This window comes from Neolamprologus multifasciatus, chromosome 5 (assembly GCF_963576455.1).
Source record: "Neolamprologus multifasciatus chromosome 5, fNeoMul1.2, whole genome shotgun sequence".
In the NCBI taxonomy this organism is placed as follows: Eukaryota; Metazoa; Chordata; class Actinopteri; order Cichliformes; family Cichlidae; genus Neolamprologus; species Neolamprologus multifasciatus.
This window is the reverse complement of record NC_140443.1, coordinates 34523331-34541571: the sequence shown is the minus strand read 5'-3', so window position 1 is coordinate 34541571 and position 18241 is coordinate 34523331. Positions and strand designations below refer to the sequence as shown.

At 41.9% G+C, this 18241-nt stretch overlaps 2 protein-coding genes and 1 long non-coding RNA gene across 12 annotated transcripts in view; 2 read left to right on the top strand and 1 right to left on the bottom strand.

The window, feature by feature from the left end:
- Nucleotides 1–6628, top strand: part of iqsec1b (IQ motif and Sec7 domain ArfGEF 1b) — a 261941-nt gene extending 255313 nt beyond the window's left edge. For 9 of the 10 annotated variants that reach the window (XM_085161060.1, XM_085161059.1, XM_085161065.1 and 6 more), the window contains 2 exons: nt 805–854; nt 2908–6628. In XM_085161060.1, coding sequence (XP_085017186.1) covers nt 805–854; nt 2908–3462 — 605 coding nt within the window. In that variant the 3' untranslated portion in view covers nt 3463–6628. The remainder of the gene's footprint in view (nt 1–804; nt 855–2907) is intronic. The other variant, XM_085161069.1, reaches the window with a different exon arrangement.
- A 261-nt stretch (nt 6629–6889) lies between these two features.
- LOC146519188 (uncharacterized) lies at nt 6890–15088 on the bottom strand. The gene is made up of 3 exons (XR_014874292.1): nt 13562–15088; nt 9644–12136; nt 6890–8700 (listed from the first exon to the last, which is right to left on the bottom strand). It is a non-coding gene; the product is annotated as an uncharacterized LOC146519188 (long non-coding RNA).
- Nucleotides 12985–18241, top strand: part of acad9 (acyl-CoA dehydrogenase family, member 9) — a 15094-nt gene continuing 9837 nt past the window's right edge. The window contains exons 1-3 of the mRNA XM_085161090.1: nt 12985–13264; nt 15168–15261; nt 15388–15489. Coding sequence (XP_085017216.1) covers nt 13085–13264; nt 15168–15261; nt 15388–15489 — 376 coding nt within the window. The 5' untranslated portion in view covers nt 12985–13084. The remainder of the gene's footprint in view (nt 13265–15167; nt 15262–15387; nt 15490–18241) is intronic.

Genomic DNA, 18241 nt, shown 5'->3' with positions numbered 1-18241 from the left:
GGGAGGAGGCAGTGCTATGTAGGTCACTGTGATCAATTTGAGAGTCTTAGCAGTAAGAGGAATTAATGTTACCATTCAGGCGGGGTGTAGACAGCCGGCTCTGCACAGGCACACTCAATGACCTCAAAGTGAGGAAGCAACCTCGAAGACTGAAGTGATCTGTCGTTTTTTATCAGTGTGTCTTTTTGGTAAATGAGGGGACAGCCTTTAAAAGCCTGATTAATGTCTGGATTTCGGAAGTCTAGATGTTCTCGAGGAACTTTCTCTATCTTTAAAGGGGAGCTCTACACATCTACAAGTACCAGTTATGAGGAGAGCCACAGTTTTGTGGGTGTCATAGTTCCTTTGCGAATTTTAGACCATCAGCCTGAGTCAGTAACATTCATTGACATTCCTTAGTGACATTGAGTTTAAAACACTGAATATTGCTTATAATTGCATATTTTAGCCCCTGATTTCACCCAGTCTTTTGTAGAACTGTCCCTTGGGAGTCTTTCATCTTGATGGACATGAGCATCATTTTCTTGCAGTCAGATCAGTTGCTTTGCTGATGGGAAGGTTTCCTGCCAGCAGTGACTCAAGTTGACTGCACAGATTTATCTCTGACCTTGTTTCGGAGCAGTGTCTTGTTCCTTTCCCATTTCCTTTAGTTCTTATTCGCCTCCCTCCGCCACGCTAGTCTGCCACCAGCTAGCCGTGTACCGCTTTAGCGTGTTAGCATCCTGCCGTCGCAGACAAGAAATATGTGCACCTCCATATTTTAACCAGGCATGTCTTATCTGTCATGTTACATGTTCTGGGCAGGCAAGCGTGGGAGACGCAGCAGTGCAGGATCACTAGACAGCAATATGGAAGTAAGTTTGGATCGACTGATGCTGAGCTGTCCTCCGACTTTACGTCGCTCACTGTGATCACAAGTTTCTGTTTCATTGTTTCTTTGTAGTGTTTTTCTCTCTTTTTTTTTGAGTGTCTGTGTTTTAGTCGTGAGCATATTGGCTGCTGTGCATGTTTTGAGTAGAACGGGAATGATGTTGCATCTAGCATGTTAACCCTTCACGTACACAGCATGGCACGACTAATAAAGTCCTGACAGCTCCGTTGATGATCGGCTCTTACGTTTGAGTTATCTTGGCTTTTGTAGTGGGAACAGTTTTTAGCCATTACCCGAATGTTGTCCTTTTTTTGATCACTCAGGATGATCCTGACAGCTCTACTGCATGCTGACACAGTTTGAAGTTTCTTTTACAGACCTCTGACATCAACAAGAAAGTCCTGTCCTTTCCTTTTTCACTGTTGCACTTATCCAACATAGAGGATGACATGTTGTACCTACTCAGAACTCTGAACTTCCTCCAGTTTGTGCTCCAGTCCAGTGTTCTGCATTACCTTTGTATTACAGGATAATATGGAAGTCTTTGTTTGTATTGATAACTTATGTTAGCAGATTCAGATGAGTAATTCAAAAATAAAAAAAATGATACTGTAAATGATAAAGTAATGAGAACATGACCTGATCTGTTTTATATATGGCTGCAGAGTTAACTTGATTTAATGATTTGAGACTAGCATACATTTTTAGTTTACTTCAATGCTAGCTTGAATCTAACTATTACTACACAAGTCCCATGAAGAGATACCGTAACTTACTATTTCTCCATCTCTGAAAAACTTCAGACTAGATTCAGAATCACTGGGACTGAAGCATGATCGCTACGTTACTATTTTTTTAAATGTATTTTATGTTGTAGAACAGAACAGAGAAATATTAAAGGCTTTAAAACACATTTACTTTGAGTTTACACCATCCCTTCTCCCCCAAGCTGTGCTGGGGGTTTCTTCCTGTTAAAAGGGAGTTTTTCCTTCCCATTGTCACCAAGGGCTTCCACATAGGGGGTCATCTGATTGTTGGAGTTTTCTCTGTATTTTTGCAGTCTTTACCCTACATTATATCGTACTTTGAGGTGACTGTTGTTGTGATTTGACGCCGTATAAATAGATTGATTTAAATTCCTTCAGCACTATAAACCAACATCACAAGTCAATTAGTTCCAGCTCGAGGTGTTTAACTTTTAAAAACAGTTCACAACTACCCTTCCTTGTCATTTAAATAAAATGCACTACCTTCAAAGCACGCTGACACCATCGCAAATCATTCTGAATATTATGCAACTCTGTTAATTTAGCAGTATTCATGTATAAAAACACAGATCATAATTAAATAGGCTGAGTTTTTGGATTTTGAAGATCATCTATTATTAGTTCATTGTGCACTTTATGCATGGCTTTATTAATTTTGGTTAGACTGTGTTGTATTTATCATTTATTGTGTGTTTTGTGCTATGAAAATGTAAAGAAAATGGACAAATTACTTCTTCACCAGGCTTGGGGGAAATTTCTGTTTTAAGTTAAAGACAGTAAATCTAAAAGTATGAGCTGCATGCAAATGGCAAAATACCTTATTCAGGTCTGCAGTGTCAGATTGTTTTTACATGTATTTAGAGAGCTCAGAAACCAGAGGTAGGAGTGATGAAAACTCACAAAAGCATCTGCTGTCAGAGCTGAAGACATACAAGCTGTGTGTCTACTCATGACAGCGCAGACACTGCGGGCTCTGACAGGCTCGGCAAGCTGAGCCTCCAGACCATTTCGGGAGAGTGGAGCGTGAGATGTTAGCATGGATAGACAAACAAAGGCAGTGAACTGGAAAAGGAAATGGAGATGCTTTTCCACAAGGCAGCACAAGCAATCATGGGAGATTTGAGATCAGCTGTAGCTGGTCATGTGGTCGGTGCCGCTGTGAAAAGAACTGAGCGAGGCTGCGCACGCTGCAGAGCATACGAAAGTGCAGGTTTGTCTGCTGCGGCTCTCGTGATTGTCTGTGTGATCTGACAGCCTTCTCTCTTGCAGGGGTCCATCATTAGCAGTCCTCACATGCGGCGGAGAGCCCCCTCCAGCCGAGACTGCCCGTCCCGTCACAGCGCCCAGTCGCTGCCCAACTCTTCCTCGTTGCTCGGATCGTTGTTCGGCACCAGGCGTGTGAAGTCGCCCAGCCCCACCCCTCAGCCCCAGCTGCATCCTACTCTCATCTCCCACACCCCGCACCCAGCCAACCTGCACCACACAGCCCGCGTGGAGACGGAAGGACCGGTGCCCATGCACCCGCACCACGCCCAGTTCTGCCACATGACCCAGAACCCACCCCCTTATCACCACCATCACCACTACCACCCGCCGGCCCACTTGCAGCACCCACCACACCAGTACCACCCTCCCCCGTCTCACAGCCAGCAGCAGCCGTACCCGGCTCATCCTCACGGGCCCCACGGGCACGGGAGCCACCCACCGCACTCCTCCACCCACCCCACTCACGGCCCTCCCCACCACCACGGCGCGCCGCCACCATCCTCCCAGGGACCCAGCAGCACCAAGCCCAAGCACAGCGGCATCAGCACAGTGGTGTGAGGGGCAGGGCGTCCTCTCTGGACCCTGCAGCTGAACTTTTTCCTCCCGGGCTGACATGATGGTGGCACTGTGCATCGCCGGTCTGGGGCTACGAAGCCAGACGAGATCCCGTTGTGCCTCCTTCGGATTTTTTCCCTTTCTTTTAGAGCTGCTTCTGTCATTTTGTTTCAGGACATAAGACACGTCTACCCGCTTCAGGAGCAACAGACAAGAGCATGCACAAAGACCACAACTACTGTTTGTTTCTCAGTAAACTACCGGAACTCGCTTACTAGTATTTTACACAAGAAGTACATATTAATCTTCACACAGTAACTTTAAACGTTGTTTGGCTGAACAGACACGAAGACGACAGCTCAGCCGTGGCTGTGCAAGTATTTAATGTAGCAGTAGCTCACAGTGCACTGTGATATCTCTGTTAGCAGTGATAAATGTGCCAATTATTAAAGCATTTACTAATTTAGTCACACAGATTGCTTTATGTATATTGTGCATAGTATTTTGTAAAATAATAATATCAAATGTTATTATTATAGTTATTACTACAGAACAAACAGCATCGATGAAAACTCTCAGTATTATACTTGCACATAGATGGCGTAGTTTCACTGTTAAGAAACCAATCAAAGCTTTTCTTAGTTAGGCAGTCGGACGCAAGAGTACTGCTGTGAATGGTTGCCTTTGAGCTAGAAGTTAGATTGTTGAGGGCTGCTGCACTCCAGCCCACCTACAGTCTCGTCCACTGCACGTGTCTCCGGGCCGGAGCTCTCTCTCTCTCCTGCTCTGGAAAGCAAAGGAAGCCAGCGGCGCTCGCTGCTTGCCTGCCCTCCTTTTATTTTTTTAACTATTTTTTTAGAATCCAATGAACAATACGAATATATAAAGGCTGTCCTGCAGCCTGGTGGGACTCTGCAAGTCTGTCCTGCAGGGGGAGGAGGAGGACGCTGGATGTTTTTCATGTGGAAACTTAAGGGAGAAACTGTGCAGCAGGGAAACACGTCCCACTGTGGAAGCTCTCAGCTGGCTGAGCGTGCACTCTCCCTCTTCGGTTTCCCCGTGCGTCTGCTGGGACGGCGAGCGTGCCGTAACTGACTGTTTTGTTTTGTCTTGAGGTTTTTTCCCTGGGATGGACGCCACAGAGCAAAAATCAATAATTATCATTCTGTGATGGTGACAGCGCCCTTGTGCTTGACTCGTTACGGAGAGCGGTTTTATATCAATCATCTTTCTGACATATTATGGGATGGCTGGTTGTACCTCCCGGTCATCCCGTGCACAGTATCTGTGGTGTGTGTGTGGAGCGGAGGCAGGGGGGGCTGCTGTCCTGGAGCATATTTTCTGTTTCTGAAAGCGGCAGATGCAGCGCTCATTCGACATCAGCTGATATCAATGGCAGGAGTTAGTCTGTATCTGCTTAAAGACTGTGAGATGCATTTTTTTTAAACTAGTGCAATATGTATTTACTGTTTTTTGTTGTTGTTTGTTTTTGTCGAAGAACAAGTTCAATCTGTTGGTCGTTCTGTTAGTTTCGCCCTTTACTTTCTCCCTCCGGCGTCCTCTGGCATTTCTTTCTCAGTGTTTCAGTGAAGTGCAAGTATCCACATGGATTTGGAGGAACTGGACCTTTCACACTGATACAGAGTGTCACAGAAAAGAACTGCATGTAACCTTATATCTTGAGGCTATTTTCAAACTGTGTACTCCCAAACTATATCAGTGTTACAGTTGACAGTTGTTTAAAAAAAAAATGGTAGAATAGTTTTGACTTCTTCAAATACAGCTAACCGAAGTCAGCGATGTGTTCATGTCACTCCAGACGATAAGTAACCAAATCTGTATTTTAACCCGATCCACATGCAGTACAGTAGTTAAACTGGATCGTTAGTGTTCAACTGTAGTTAAAGCAGGTCCTGATCAAAGCTGTAATGGGGAAAGCTCTGTGTATTCTGTCATTTGAAAATCAGAGTGATAATCGATTATTTAAAAAGGAAACTTTTATCTTCACATTTTCTCTCTGTCCGTCAGCGGCGCACACGTTACCGTTTTCACGTGGTGTCCAGTAGATCAGTATTCTTAAGTATATATGCCCTCAATTAAAGCCACGCTTTATACTTGCTTCATAATGTTTGATTGATTAATACGCTTAGAAATGCTCTTTGTATTCATTATAAGACAACTTTTGGGTTGCCAAGTTCTGGAAAGTGTCTTGTGGCCTAATGTTTACCCAGTTATACAGGAAATTACACATTTTTATGATATACTATAAATTTTTAAGGTTTCTCTCTAACAGTCTAGTAGTTTACACATTCACCCAACAAGCCAAACGTCCCCTCTTCAATCCAGAGAAGAGACACAGATCCCTTGGTGTTTGTGTAAGGACGGGCATCAAACATGAGGCGCTAACTGCTTTGGCAAAGAGCAGCCAAAAGTAGCTTTTTTTCCCAGGAATCCATCGTCTGCAGCTGACTGATTATTATAAATGGTATTTGTTACACTGTTTTTTAGCTCTCTGCTTTTATTGCAGTAGCTTTGCATACTTTTCACTGTTCAGAATAATCCATGTTTACATACTCAGTTTAGCGCTGTCTGAAACAAGCAGTTACAGCTCTGTTCTCCTTCTTTTTAAGCCATTTAGTTTCTGATTGGCTGCACAATGTTATCAGTATATAGATTTTCAAATGTAATTTTCAAAGCTTTTCCACAGGCTAAAGGTACTCTGTTGAGTTTCCAAACATTAGTAGGTTTAATAAGCAATTTTATATGATTCCACTCTGGTTTGGAAAGCATATATAAACAAGTAAAACCTCCCACGTGTGCAAGCAGAATTTAGAGTTTGTGCAAAGTCCAAAGGGCAGTTTCAAGTGATATTCGTTGATATACAAAGCAGGTTCCACACTTGGCACAGTTTCCCCTCCACATGTGCTAACTCTCACATAAAACAGTATAACCTGCCTGTTATTGAGGTGATAGTCTAAGCAAATAAGATACAAAAACTATGAGAACTACATCAATATTTCCTGGAAATGTTCAGTGAGGATGTAGATTTGCCAAGACCTTACAACCTGGCAACCCAGAGCTTGTGCTTCTTAAAGTTTTATTACTGATTTTGTAAAGCATTTAGTAATGTTTAAAAAAAACCAATTAGATTCTTTATCTTTTTTCTTTTTTTTTAGAAAAAGTAAAATTGTATTTAAAGGTACGTATTTAAAATCCATGCTATTAGAATAAAAAACTTCTGAAATGAACTGAAGCCATCAAATAATGTGGGGAAAAAAACAAATACTATGAATTCATCGACGTCATCTCTGTATTAACCCCAGAAAATTCAAATGTTTTGAGTGTTTATTCAACCGTACTTTTAATTTTTTACAAAAAAGAAGTGAAATATCAATTTGCATATATGAGTTTTAATTTATTGCTACAACTGGCATTTTTATGCAATTTATCGCTTAAATTTTTATTGTGCAGTTTATTCAGGTTTTTCAGGAAAAAATAAATGACACTGATAATGTAAGGGTCTAAAAATCTCATGTATCAATTATGATATACTTGGCGTTACAGGGTTACGTTAAAATAAGGCCCAGCCGTACTTTCACGCAATGCACATTTGTTCCACGAGATGGTGCTGAAATAAATGTAACTTTATAACTTGTAAATCAGGTCAATCATTACGAAAACATTCCTATTTGCAATGGTAGCCTGCAAAAGGCAACACAATAAAAAACAAAAAATGAAAAGAACGACACCTCCGTAAACATTTCAACACACCACTGCCTCCTGGTGGTGAAAGTTTTATTAACACATGTGTACAATTTGCAATATGTTACAAAAAGTACCTTTAAAATAGATTGTGTTGTGTCCGTGCACTGTAGGCTCCTGTAGCGTTCACACCTTATAGTTGGCTGCAGTTTCTGTGCTACAGAGTCAGGAAAGTGCCAATATTGCGTTGTTGAAATCAGTTTAACATGAAATCTACTGGGGGCTGTATTTAAAACCCAACGCTGTACCCGACCAATCACAAAGTTTGTCTTCAGACCAGGATTCGAACACCAACAGGCTATTAGAGAGTAATGTGCAGGCAGATACCAAAAAAGGAGCCCGAGTTACTTTTCTTACCCTACAACCTTCCAGTTCCTTCAGAGCACTGATCTATTGTGAAACCTGTCCAGATTCCATGTGAGGTGCTTTGCTGCATGCCATTGATGCCTATTGTTTCTTTCTTCTGCTCTCCTTCTTTGGTTTCGTTTGTTTTTGTTTTTTCAACCGTTGCTCTGTCAAGCGGCGTGCTTGACTACAACTTAACCTTCCAGCATAGCTATGACTTCCCTAACTTGTGCTTGTTTACATCTAGACGAGTTTTGGCCTGCTAGTGTGTCTTTTTGTTTGTGCATCATTCTCCTCCGGCATGCATTTCACCCATATTTCCACTGTAGAGCATAAAGACCTGGCAGCGTACTGCTGAGTGTAAATATGGAATCTAATGTGACTTGAAGTAAAAGTAAAGAGGGCTGGACATGGAGGAAATATTTTAATGGCAAGTTGGTAATAAAGAATGAGTAACATATGTAAATAGTCTGTAAATTATTGTTATTAATTATTCTTATTATTACTATTCAGTGTCTACAGTTACATTGAAGGTGCATTCCTGCTCCCTTGTGATCTTTACATAATCAAACTGCTTCTCTCTGCCTCCGACAGGACTGAATTATCATAGGATCTAGAGATGAACAGCCAATTGTTACACGGTTAACACCGTTTCTGTCGTCTTTCCTGAGATGCTTCTGTTTTCTCACACTCACAGCCAGACTTCTGAAGTCAAAGGGAAGAGAGGAGTGCTCTTATTTTATTATGCATTCTGTTTCTAAGTAGAAAAATACCCATTGATGTAAAACTAGTACTGTGACAATGTTGAGAACGCAAAATAAAATGATATACAGTCAAATCGGAGCAGTTGTCTGCCTGTTTGCATCCTGCTTGGTATTTCTTGGTGTCAGATGAATGACTGGGAAGATCAAGGAGCTACACTTATTGTAGGCTGAATTCAGATCCCTAAATGAGTGAATGCGTGAAAGCAGATGGAGAGGAGGAAGTAAATATGGCTGTGCTGTAGGCTCCTCTGTACCCTGACCTGAAGGCTGCATTCCTGCTTTGCTGTACAGCTTTATTGTCCTTTTTTTCTAATGCAAAAGTGTCTGCATCCCAGATCTGAACTGGCATAGTCTTCCAGATCAGTATCACCTGCAGTGTTGGGAAGGTTACTTTTAAAATGTATTCCATTACAGATTACAGAATACATGCCCCAAAATGTATTCTGTAACGTATTCCGTTACGTTACTCAATGAGAGTAACGTATTCTGAATACTTTGGATTACTTAATATATTATCATGCTGTTTACAACTACATGAATGTACTATTGCTGTGATTTATTACCGTTACTGAAGGTCCGCGGCTCCGAACCGTAGTAAAGGGACCTCTGGATAATACGGTGGGTTCTGTGTCGGGCTCGTAGCTGAAAACTAGCTTTACTTTGTTGTCTGGGTCAAATCTGCTAGCGAGAGACAGAGAGAGGCGTTGAAAGGCTGCTCCAACAGAACTTATTGTTTTTGGAGGAAAACACGAACACGGTGTACAGTCGAGTCTTAATAGCTTACTTACAACTGGGCTCGTCAGGCTCTCTTCTTAGCTGCAGTGGTTATTATTATATTTACATGCTTCCAGCTCCCGTTTTTGCTCGATGACAGCTCATACTTTTCCTTTTTCTCCCTCCCTCGCTCACAGACACATAACGGGTACGGCAGTCCATTCTCCCTGCAGCACGGACTACACTGCCTATGATGCTACATTCTTTAGAGCTATACCTGTAGCATTCTGCCTATTAGCTTAGCACAACAACGACAAAAAGGCCTCTCTCACCCAGGAAACACGCAGAGAGAGAGCGTCACCCTGTAACCATGGCAACCGTAACAGAACGTAGCCGTCAAACAAACCCAAACAGTCCTGACCCGCCACAATATGAAACAGGGAAGTACCGCCGTGTAATCCATTTATTTCAACAAAGTAACTGTATTCTAAATACCACCTTTTTAAACGGTAACTGTAACGGAATACAGTTACTCATATTTTGTATTTTAAATACGTAACGGCGGTACATGTATTCCGTTACTCCCCAACACTGATCACCTGCAAACATTTCCCAGGTCAGGTCAGTCTTGCAGTATTGCAGGTTACTGTTTTGACTGCAGGTCTTTCACTGCAGATCTGTGGTGTATACATTAGAACCAGAGTCAGGCAGATATGATCTAATAGCCTCAGCTGTGCAGATAGATGTGCCTTATGAGCTCTCTGTATATTTGCTTTACCACTCCCTTTAATGTCCGTACTCATTCTGTAATGAAATATGAATTCTCACCTGTTACTGTGTCTTAAGCTGGTTTGAACAACCGACAAAGAGCAGACGCTGGCAGGCTTAGATGTTTATTGAAGTGCAGCAAGACGGATACTGGTAAGAGTGAGAGTTTTCAAGTGTCTTACTCAGAACTCAGGAGGTATACTTGGTTAGCTAGTTGCTGAGAGGGGATGGGTGGAGAGCTGGCAAGCAGGTGGAGAGGAGGTTAGTCTTTTGAGGGTGACTGCGCTGGCATGCCAGAGCTGAGAAAAGTGGCTAATGGTGCTCACAGTCTTCAGGAATGTGTGACTTGCAGGCAGCATGTTTCTCTTGTTCACAGAGAAAGAGCATTACACAGGCACAGGAGATTACAGACAACCACAGCCAGGACAATCACCACCCATCAACAAAATGATTAATTAATTACACCATTAGGAACAGGCATGGGAAGAACTGTCCAGACAGGAAAACCTGAGACTTAATGCCAGTCCAACAACTCCACCTCAGACTGAGAGCAAAAGGTTACCAAAAAAAGAGGAAAATATAAGAAACTAAAGCGCATCAAGACAAAACATGTCAAAGTGGCCACTTTGGACTCTATCAGGTGCCAACAATTGAAAATAAATACACCAGGCTTTTCTACTTCAAAGGGTTCTGTGCCGGGAATTGAGCAGGTTTTTCCTAACCTCAAACATGGTGTGGTGGCTGAGGATCTGGGAACTCTATGAGTCCAAAACATCTTAGGACAGCATCTCTGTGATACAGTCATCCTAGTCATGTGACCAGACTTCCTCAAGACTTCTTCCTTGGCACCTTTAGAGAACCAGCCTTGTTTTAGAGTTTTCGAACCAAACACTGTCATGGAAGCTGCAGTGACTCCAATGGGAAAGGAAATCTTAGCACAGTGGATCAGCAATCACCCGTGAATTTCTTCTGATTGCCACTGATCTTTGGGGTGCAAATTTAAGACCAGCATGTGGTGCTTTTCTGTAGCAGTGTGGTCTTTAAAGCGTTTAAAGATTTCTATTTTAGCCACTGCATCTGTGGAAAAGATGTACCAGAGCTCCAGAACCTCTGGCTGCTTTCATTCTTCTTCAAGGTGTCAGTATTACATTTCTGAGAGAAGTCATAGAATATTCTCAAGAGTGCTTTAAAGGCTTCTCTACCCAATGATGGTCCCACAGCTGTAGAAACTAGGGCCTTTAAAGAACTGTTTTTTTAATATGTATATGTGATATATTCAGTCTTTATAGCCTGTTCTTCTTAAAAGTTGCCTAGTGTCCCTTATGTAGAGTTTACTGAATTAAAATAGACTGCATAGTTGTGGAACCAGACTTTTTTTTGGCTTTTGTATACTCAGCCTACAGCCAGTGTGACAGTACACAGTCTACTCTAGCAGGATAAAGTGCTTTGAAATATCTAGCACTGCCAGTGTTTACACTTTGGGGATCAACGTCTTGCTCAAGAGCAGGGTGGGCAGGGGTTAAAACTATTAACCCTGTTAGTTAACCACTGGCTCCTGAAACAGAGTGTGCAAGGGCAGGACTATCTACAGTAACTGAGACTAGATTAGCTCAGAATTGGTCTTCTTAGAGTGTTTCCATTATTAGATTTAGTGCACACTGTGCATGTATTCGTGCATTTATGTATTGTCTTGTATTGGTCATGAACTTTCATGCAAACCTGAAACTCCACATCCTCACTTTGACCTGACAACATCATCTAGATTTTATTTTCAGCTTTAAATTCAGCAGCACAGAAAACATTGTACAAGTACTCCAACAGGGCGAGTACTACCTTGTGACGAATAAAATGACCTTTATGTGTGAATTTAGTGGAACTCCCCCTTTAAAGTCCCTACATTCCATGAAACAATAGTGAGGATATGATATCCACTGTCCTCGGCTGCAGCTATACTGTCCTGCCCATGACTGATACATATGTGTTTCTATTTTCCTCCCCTTCACGTAGCTCCAACAATACAGAGGTCACCAGGGACGCTGAGATATTTCTATCAACCTAAACAAAATTCTCAGGAAGTCGAAGCCTCTGATGAAGGTCACAACTGCAGTACTCTTGTTCTTTTTTTCAGTCTCGCACAGCCAGCATGCCTTGGCTACTTGCCTAACTGTGGCAGGTGGTCTGAGTGACAGTTTGCCCTGTTTGTCTGTCTGGCCCTTGAGGCTGGATCTAAAAATAGATTCCAGCAATGTGGGCCACATCCGTAGTGTCAGCAGGACAACGTCATCATGCGGCCAGGAGGGACCAAGTACAGGGCTTCATTTCCTCTGCCAGCAAAGAACAGCATGTATTAGACAAGTACACATTCAATGATACAGAAGCAAACCAGCTCCAGGTTTTTATTTCTGTCAGTAGGGTGTGTGCATATTTTTCTTTTATTTCTTTTACTTATACAGCTTTTAAATATCTTAGTTGGTGGTGAATATTATTCTACACACATGTGGATAAAGAAAAGAAAAAAGTTATTGTCCATCATTTAGGTCCAGTTTCCAGCACAAGTCAGAAGCAGAGCCCTCTCTACTCTAGGGCTGAGTGGTTTCTTTGCATAATACGTCATCTAGTGGAGTCCTGCAGGTATTGCTATGATATGTTCAAGTACCGTCGGAAATTTCGAAAAACCAATGGCGTAGTATTCATGACGTACACGAAATTTAATTTCTTTAAAGGTCTTGTGCTTTCCAACTTTAAATTCGAGGGCTTATAGTCAGCGAGACGGAGGATCATGGAGTCACGTATGGGTTTGTTTTTGTTTTTTCCTGGGATTGCTCTACTTGAAAGCTACAAATACGAATTGCATATTTTTAGTAATAAAACATGAGTGAACATATACATTATATACAGATAACATGGTAAATAAAATAAAATAAAATTCAACAAACACTTTTTAAAAGTCACCGCGGTCTTCTGTAAAGAACACGTGAAAATTAAAAATCAAAGTTGGTAAGAGAGTTATTTTTTTACAAAGATATTGATTTAGATTTTTTTTTGTAAAGATAAACAAAACTAAACATAATTTTTACACTACCAGTAAGCTCGGTATGTATGTGTTAGAAGACCGCTCACATTTGTAAGTCTATAGTTTACATGAGTCAGAGAACGCCTCTCGAACATATGTTACGTCATCAGCATGGGACAGAAACGGGTGAAAGGTACTTTGCTGCTTGGGTTCGGGAGCAGACCGATGGCTATATGAAGTAGAGATTGTTGCTAATAGAATGATGAACATGAACAGATTAATCGTCTCTCGAACCTTTCGAATCGGACAGCGGCTGCTTGGCTGTCACACGAGGCATGCTGGGCAAGAAGAGCTGAGACTACAGCAGCGGAGGAGCATTAAAACTCACTGCAGACACCTGGCGTATGCGAAGGATCTGTTCCTCGGTCAAGTAAACAAGGTAAAGGAAAAGAGCTGCCAGAAAGCCTCACCAAAGTTAGTGACGGGCGGAGGAAGTCGTCTCAGAAAAGACTTTGTACTTTAGATGATAACTATATTCAAAGCTAACAATCACCAGCGTTCTAGCTTTGAAAGAAGTATCGTTTAAGAAACAAAGGGCTTTAGACGCAACACCAGAAAAATAAGACACATAAAATGCAGGGAAGCTTGAAAAAACCGAGGCTGAGGCACTGTCACACCTGTTTGGAGTAAATGGTGAAAGACACTTTAAATATCTACCCAAAGTAAAACCAGGTACCGTGAAGGAAGGTCGGTTTATCTCACACAGTGGAAACGTCTTCCTTTAGATTCCTCCATGTTGACATGAATCATCACACCGTTCCTGCAGCATGTTCACGCTTTCAGTCTCCCTCTGTAACACATCCCAAGGCCTCTCTGCAGGATTTTTTTTCTGGAGTCTGGAAAAGGCCATTAAAAGAGGGTAAATCATGGCGATAAAGGGATGCACATGGTTACCAACAACCCTTACAGTGCTGTGATTGCTTAAGGATCTCAGAGTGTGGACAGAAAAGATTCCCTACACAGCAACATCAGTCTTTACTTTTGGCACAAGGCAGGTCAGCACAGGGGAATCATGCTCTTGATTCTCCAGTCAGAACAGGGATTCACCACACCAGCTTTTACTTTTCAGTCACGTTTCTGCTGCCTGCAGTCTTACAGTTCTGTACCTGCCACTCACTGCGTGGTTTCTGCACCATTCTGAGTAAACCCTGGAGACTGATGGGCAGGTGAGCTGGTTCAGAATCATTTAAAACCAGCCCAGGGCACAGTCAGAATTACGGACATGACCTTTTTCTCCTTTCTCATAGTCAGTGTTGGGAAGGTTACTTTTAAAATGTATTCCATTACAGATTACAGAATACATGCCCCAAATGTATTCTGTAACGTATTCCGTTACGTTACTCAATGAGAGTAACGTATTCTGAATACTTTAGATTACTTAATATATTATCATGCTGTTTACAACTACATGATTGTACTATTGCTGTGATTTATTACTGTTACTGAAGGTCCGCGGCTCCGAACCGTAGTAAAGGGACCTCTGGCTAATACGGTGGGTTCTGTGTCGGCTCGTAGCCGGAAAATAGCTTTACTTTGTTGTCTGGGCCAAGTTTGCTAGCGAGAGACAGAGAGAGGCGTTGAAAGGCTGCTCCAACAGAACTTATTGTTTTTGGAGGAAAACACGAACACGGTGTACAGTCGAGTCTTAATAGCTTACTTACAACTGGGCTCGTCAGGCACTCTTCTTGGCTGCAGTGGTTATTATTATATTTACATGCTTCCAGCTCCCGTTTTTGCTCGATGACAGCTCGTACTTTTCCTTTTTCTCCCTCCCTCGCTCACAGACACATAACGGGTATGGCAGTCCATTCTCCCTGCAGCACGGACTACACTGCCCATGAGGCTACATTCTTTAGAGCTATAACTGTAGCATTCTGCCTATTAGCTTAGCACAACAACAACAAAAAGACCTCTCTCACCCAGGAAACACGCAGAGAGAGAGAGCGCCCTGTAACCATGGCAACCGTAACGCCGCCGCCTGGAACAACAGAACGTAGCTGTCAAACAAAACCCAAACAGTCCTGACCCGCCACAATATGAAACATGGAAGTACCGCCGTGTAATCCATTTATTTCAACAAAGTAACTGTATTCTAAATACCACCTTTTTAAACGGTAACTGTAACGGAATACAGTTACTCATATTTTGTATTTTAAATACGTAACGGCCAGTGTTGGGGAGTAACGGAATACATGTACCGCCGTTACAAAAATATGACTTAGATGTTAACATAGATGCATAACTGTATTACGATCTCTAAAAAGGCCTGTTTTGTTCTCCAGGCTGAGGTCTTCCCTTATCCAGAAATTGGAAATGATGAGGTGGAGGAGATAAAGCAGCTTGTTGCACCAGTAGAGAAGTTCTTCAGTGATGATGGTGAGGTGGGAACTGAGTACATGCACGTGATTAATGACTTTCAGATATGATTTATCAGAGGAATTAAATGACTGACACTGGAATTGCTGGATTTTGTTTGTTTTTGTTTTGGGGTTTCTTTGCCAGTTGACTCAGCAAAAATTGACAGAGAGGCCACAATTCCCCTGGAGACTCTGCAGGGGTTGAAGGATCTCGGGCTGTTTGGAATCATGATTCCTGAAGAATATGGTGAGCTGATTTTAACAAAGCCCTTCTAAAAGCCAGTCTCGTCTCTCGGGATCCATCTTAAAATATGAGTGAAAATTGATTTCAAAGCATTTTTGAGATGAACTTTAACTCCACCCGACTTTGCCCCAAAGTGAAGTTAGAAGTTAAGAGCAATGTTCTGGACGTTATGCTAATACTTTGATCTGTGTTGTTACTTATTTTTACATTCTCTTATTTAGGGTATTTTTTTAAGGACGACACCTCCCTCATATAATTTGTGTGACTATGTAGCTTTTATACACAACTCTTCTAAGGCTACTAGTTAGTTTCAACATTGCACTATACATAACAAATGGATGCAGCTCCTTCTTTCTGAAAAGCAAAGCTGGTGAAGCAGTGCCTAAAAACTTGCACTCTTTTCCTTGGCCAGCAGAGGGCAACTTCCTCCTGTGGTTGCAGAAAAGAAGTCTGATTGTGTGGACACCCCTAGTGGCATTTATTTCAACTCACTTTTATTTATTTATATATTTATACAGCACCAAATCACAAGAACAGTCACCTCAAGGTATTTTATATTGGCAGACCCTACAATAATACATACAGAGAAAAACCCAACAATCATGACTCCCTATGAGCAAGCACTTTAGTGACAGTGGGAAGGAAAAACTCCCTTTTAACAGGAAGAAACCTCCAACAGAACCAGGCTCAGGGAGGGGCGGGGCCATCTGCTGCGACCGGTTGGGGTGAGAGAAGAAAGACAGGATAAAGACATGCTGTGGAAGAGAGACAGAGGTTAACAACAAGTATGATTCAATGCAGAGAGGTCTATTAACACATAGTGAGTGAGAAAGGTGACTGAAGAAGGAAAAACTCAATGCATCAGCCTACGTCTATTGCAGCATAATTAATGAAGGAGTCAGGGTCACCTGGTCCAGCCCTAACTATATGCTTTAGCAAAGAGGAAGGTTTGAAGCCTAATCTTGAAAGTAGAGATAGTGTCTGTCTCCTGAATCCAAACTGGAAGCTGGTTCCACAGAAGAGGGTGATATGGTACTACAAGGTCATTAAGATAAGATGGGGCCTGATTATTTAAGACCTTGTATGTGAGGAGCAGGATTTTGAATTCAATTCTGGATTTAACAGGAAGCCAATGAAGGGAAGCCAAAACAGGAGAAATCTGCTCTCTCTTTCTAGTCCCTGTCAGTACTCTTGCTGCAGCATTTTGGATTAACTGAAGGCTTTTCAGTGAGTTTTTTGGACATCCTGATAATAATGAATTGCAGTCGTCCAGCCTGGAAGTAATAAATGCATGAACTAGTTTTTCAGCGTCACTCTGAGACAGGATATTTCTAATTTTAGAGATGTTGCGCAAATGGAAGAACGCAGTCTTACATATTTGTTTAATATGTGTGTTGAAGGACATATCCTGGTCAAAAATGACTCCAAGGTTCCTCACAGTGTTACTGGAGGCCAAGGTAATGCCATCCAGAGTAAGAATCTGGTTAGATACCATATTTCTAAGATTTTCAGGGCCGAGTACAATAACCTCAGTTTGATCTGAATTAAGAAGCAGAAAGTTAGCGGCCATCCAGGTCTTTATGTCTTTAAGACATTCCTGCAGTTTAACTAATTGGTGTGTGTTATCTGGCTTCATGCATAGCAGTGAAAATGTATGCGATGCCTTCTGATGATACTTCCTAATGGAAGCATGTATAATGTAAACAGAATTGGTCCTATCTCTGAATCCTGTGGAACTACATAATTAAACTTGGTGTGTAATTGGATATGATACAAACCACAACCACCAACAGTATCGAACGCTGCACTGAGATCTAGCAGGACAAGCACAGAGATGAGTCCACTGTCAGAGGCCATAAGAAGATCATTTGTAACCTTCACTAAAGCTGTTTCTGTGCTGTGATGAACTCTGAAACCAGACTGAAACTCTTCAAATAAGCCTCTGCAGATGATCTGTTAGCTGTTTGACAACTACTCTTACAAGGATTTTTGATATGAAAGGAAGGGCTCTGATTATCTTCATGCCCTGTTGCTATTTGATCTTAGCAAATCTCCTCATGATAGTATTTAATGTTAGTTCTAGTCTTATTGAACACAGCATAAAAAGAAGAAAGAAAAAAGAAGAAATGATGCTTTCCTTCCAGTCAAAATGGTTGGTATAATCCATGATACCCAGCCTAGCGGATGATGGACAGGTCATTATGGAGTGCAGTGACCTTTGGTTTCTCAGTCAGACCCACATTTAGCTCATAACAGCTGGTTTCAGAAAACCAAGATGGCAACATTCAAAGTACTGAGCATGACGTCACAGTGGCTGGATCCATATTTTCTATATAATCTATGGTTTCAAGCTAGTGATTTACACTAATGTGCTGGAGCTGTCCTTCATTTCTTTACGTTCTGCTCAGAAAATGGGAAATACACAGAGAGATTTATTGAAACATGTAAACATAACAAACACAGTTTGTACAATTCCAATAATGTTGGAACTCCATATTCGTATGACCGTCTTTATTCTTGAACAGTCTGAACTATCTCAGGCAGCTTTGTTTAAGTGTTCTTCAGGAATATCTCTCCAGGCTGTTTGGATGATATTCAAACCTCTTGTTTGGATGTCGGCTGCCTTTTGTTCTGTCCTGTGTTGATGATCTCGATAATGTTGGGGTCTGGGCTCTGGGGAGGCCACACCGATAGTGTGCACTGCGTGTTTGTCTATCCAGGTATGGCTTTACTGCGCTGCTACTGTGTTTGGATT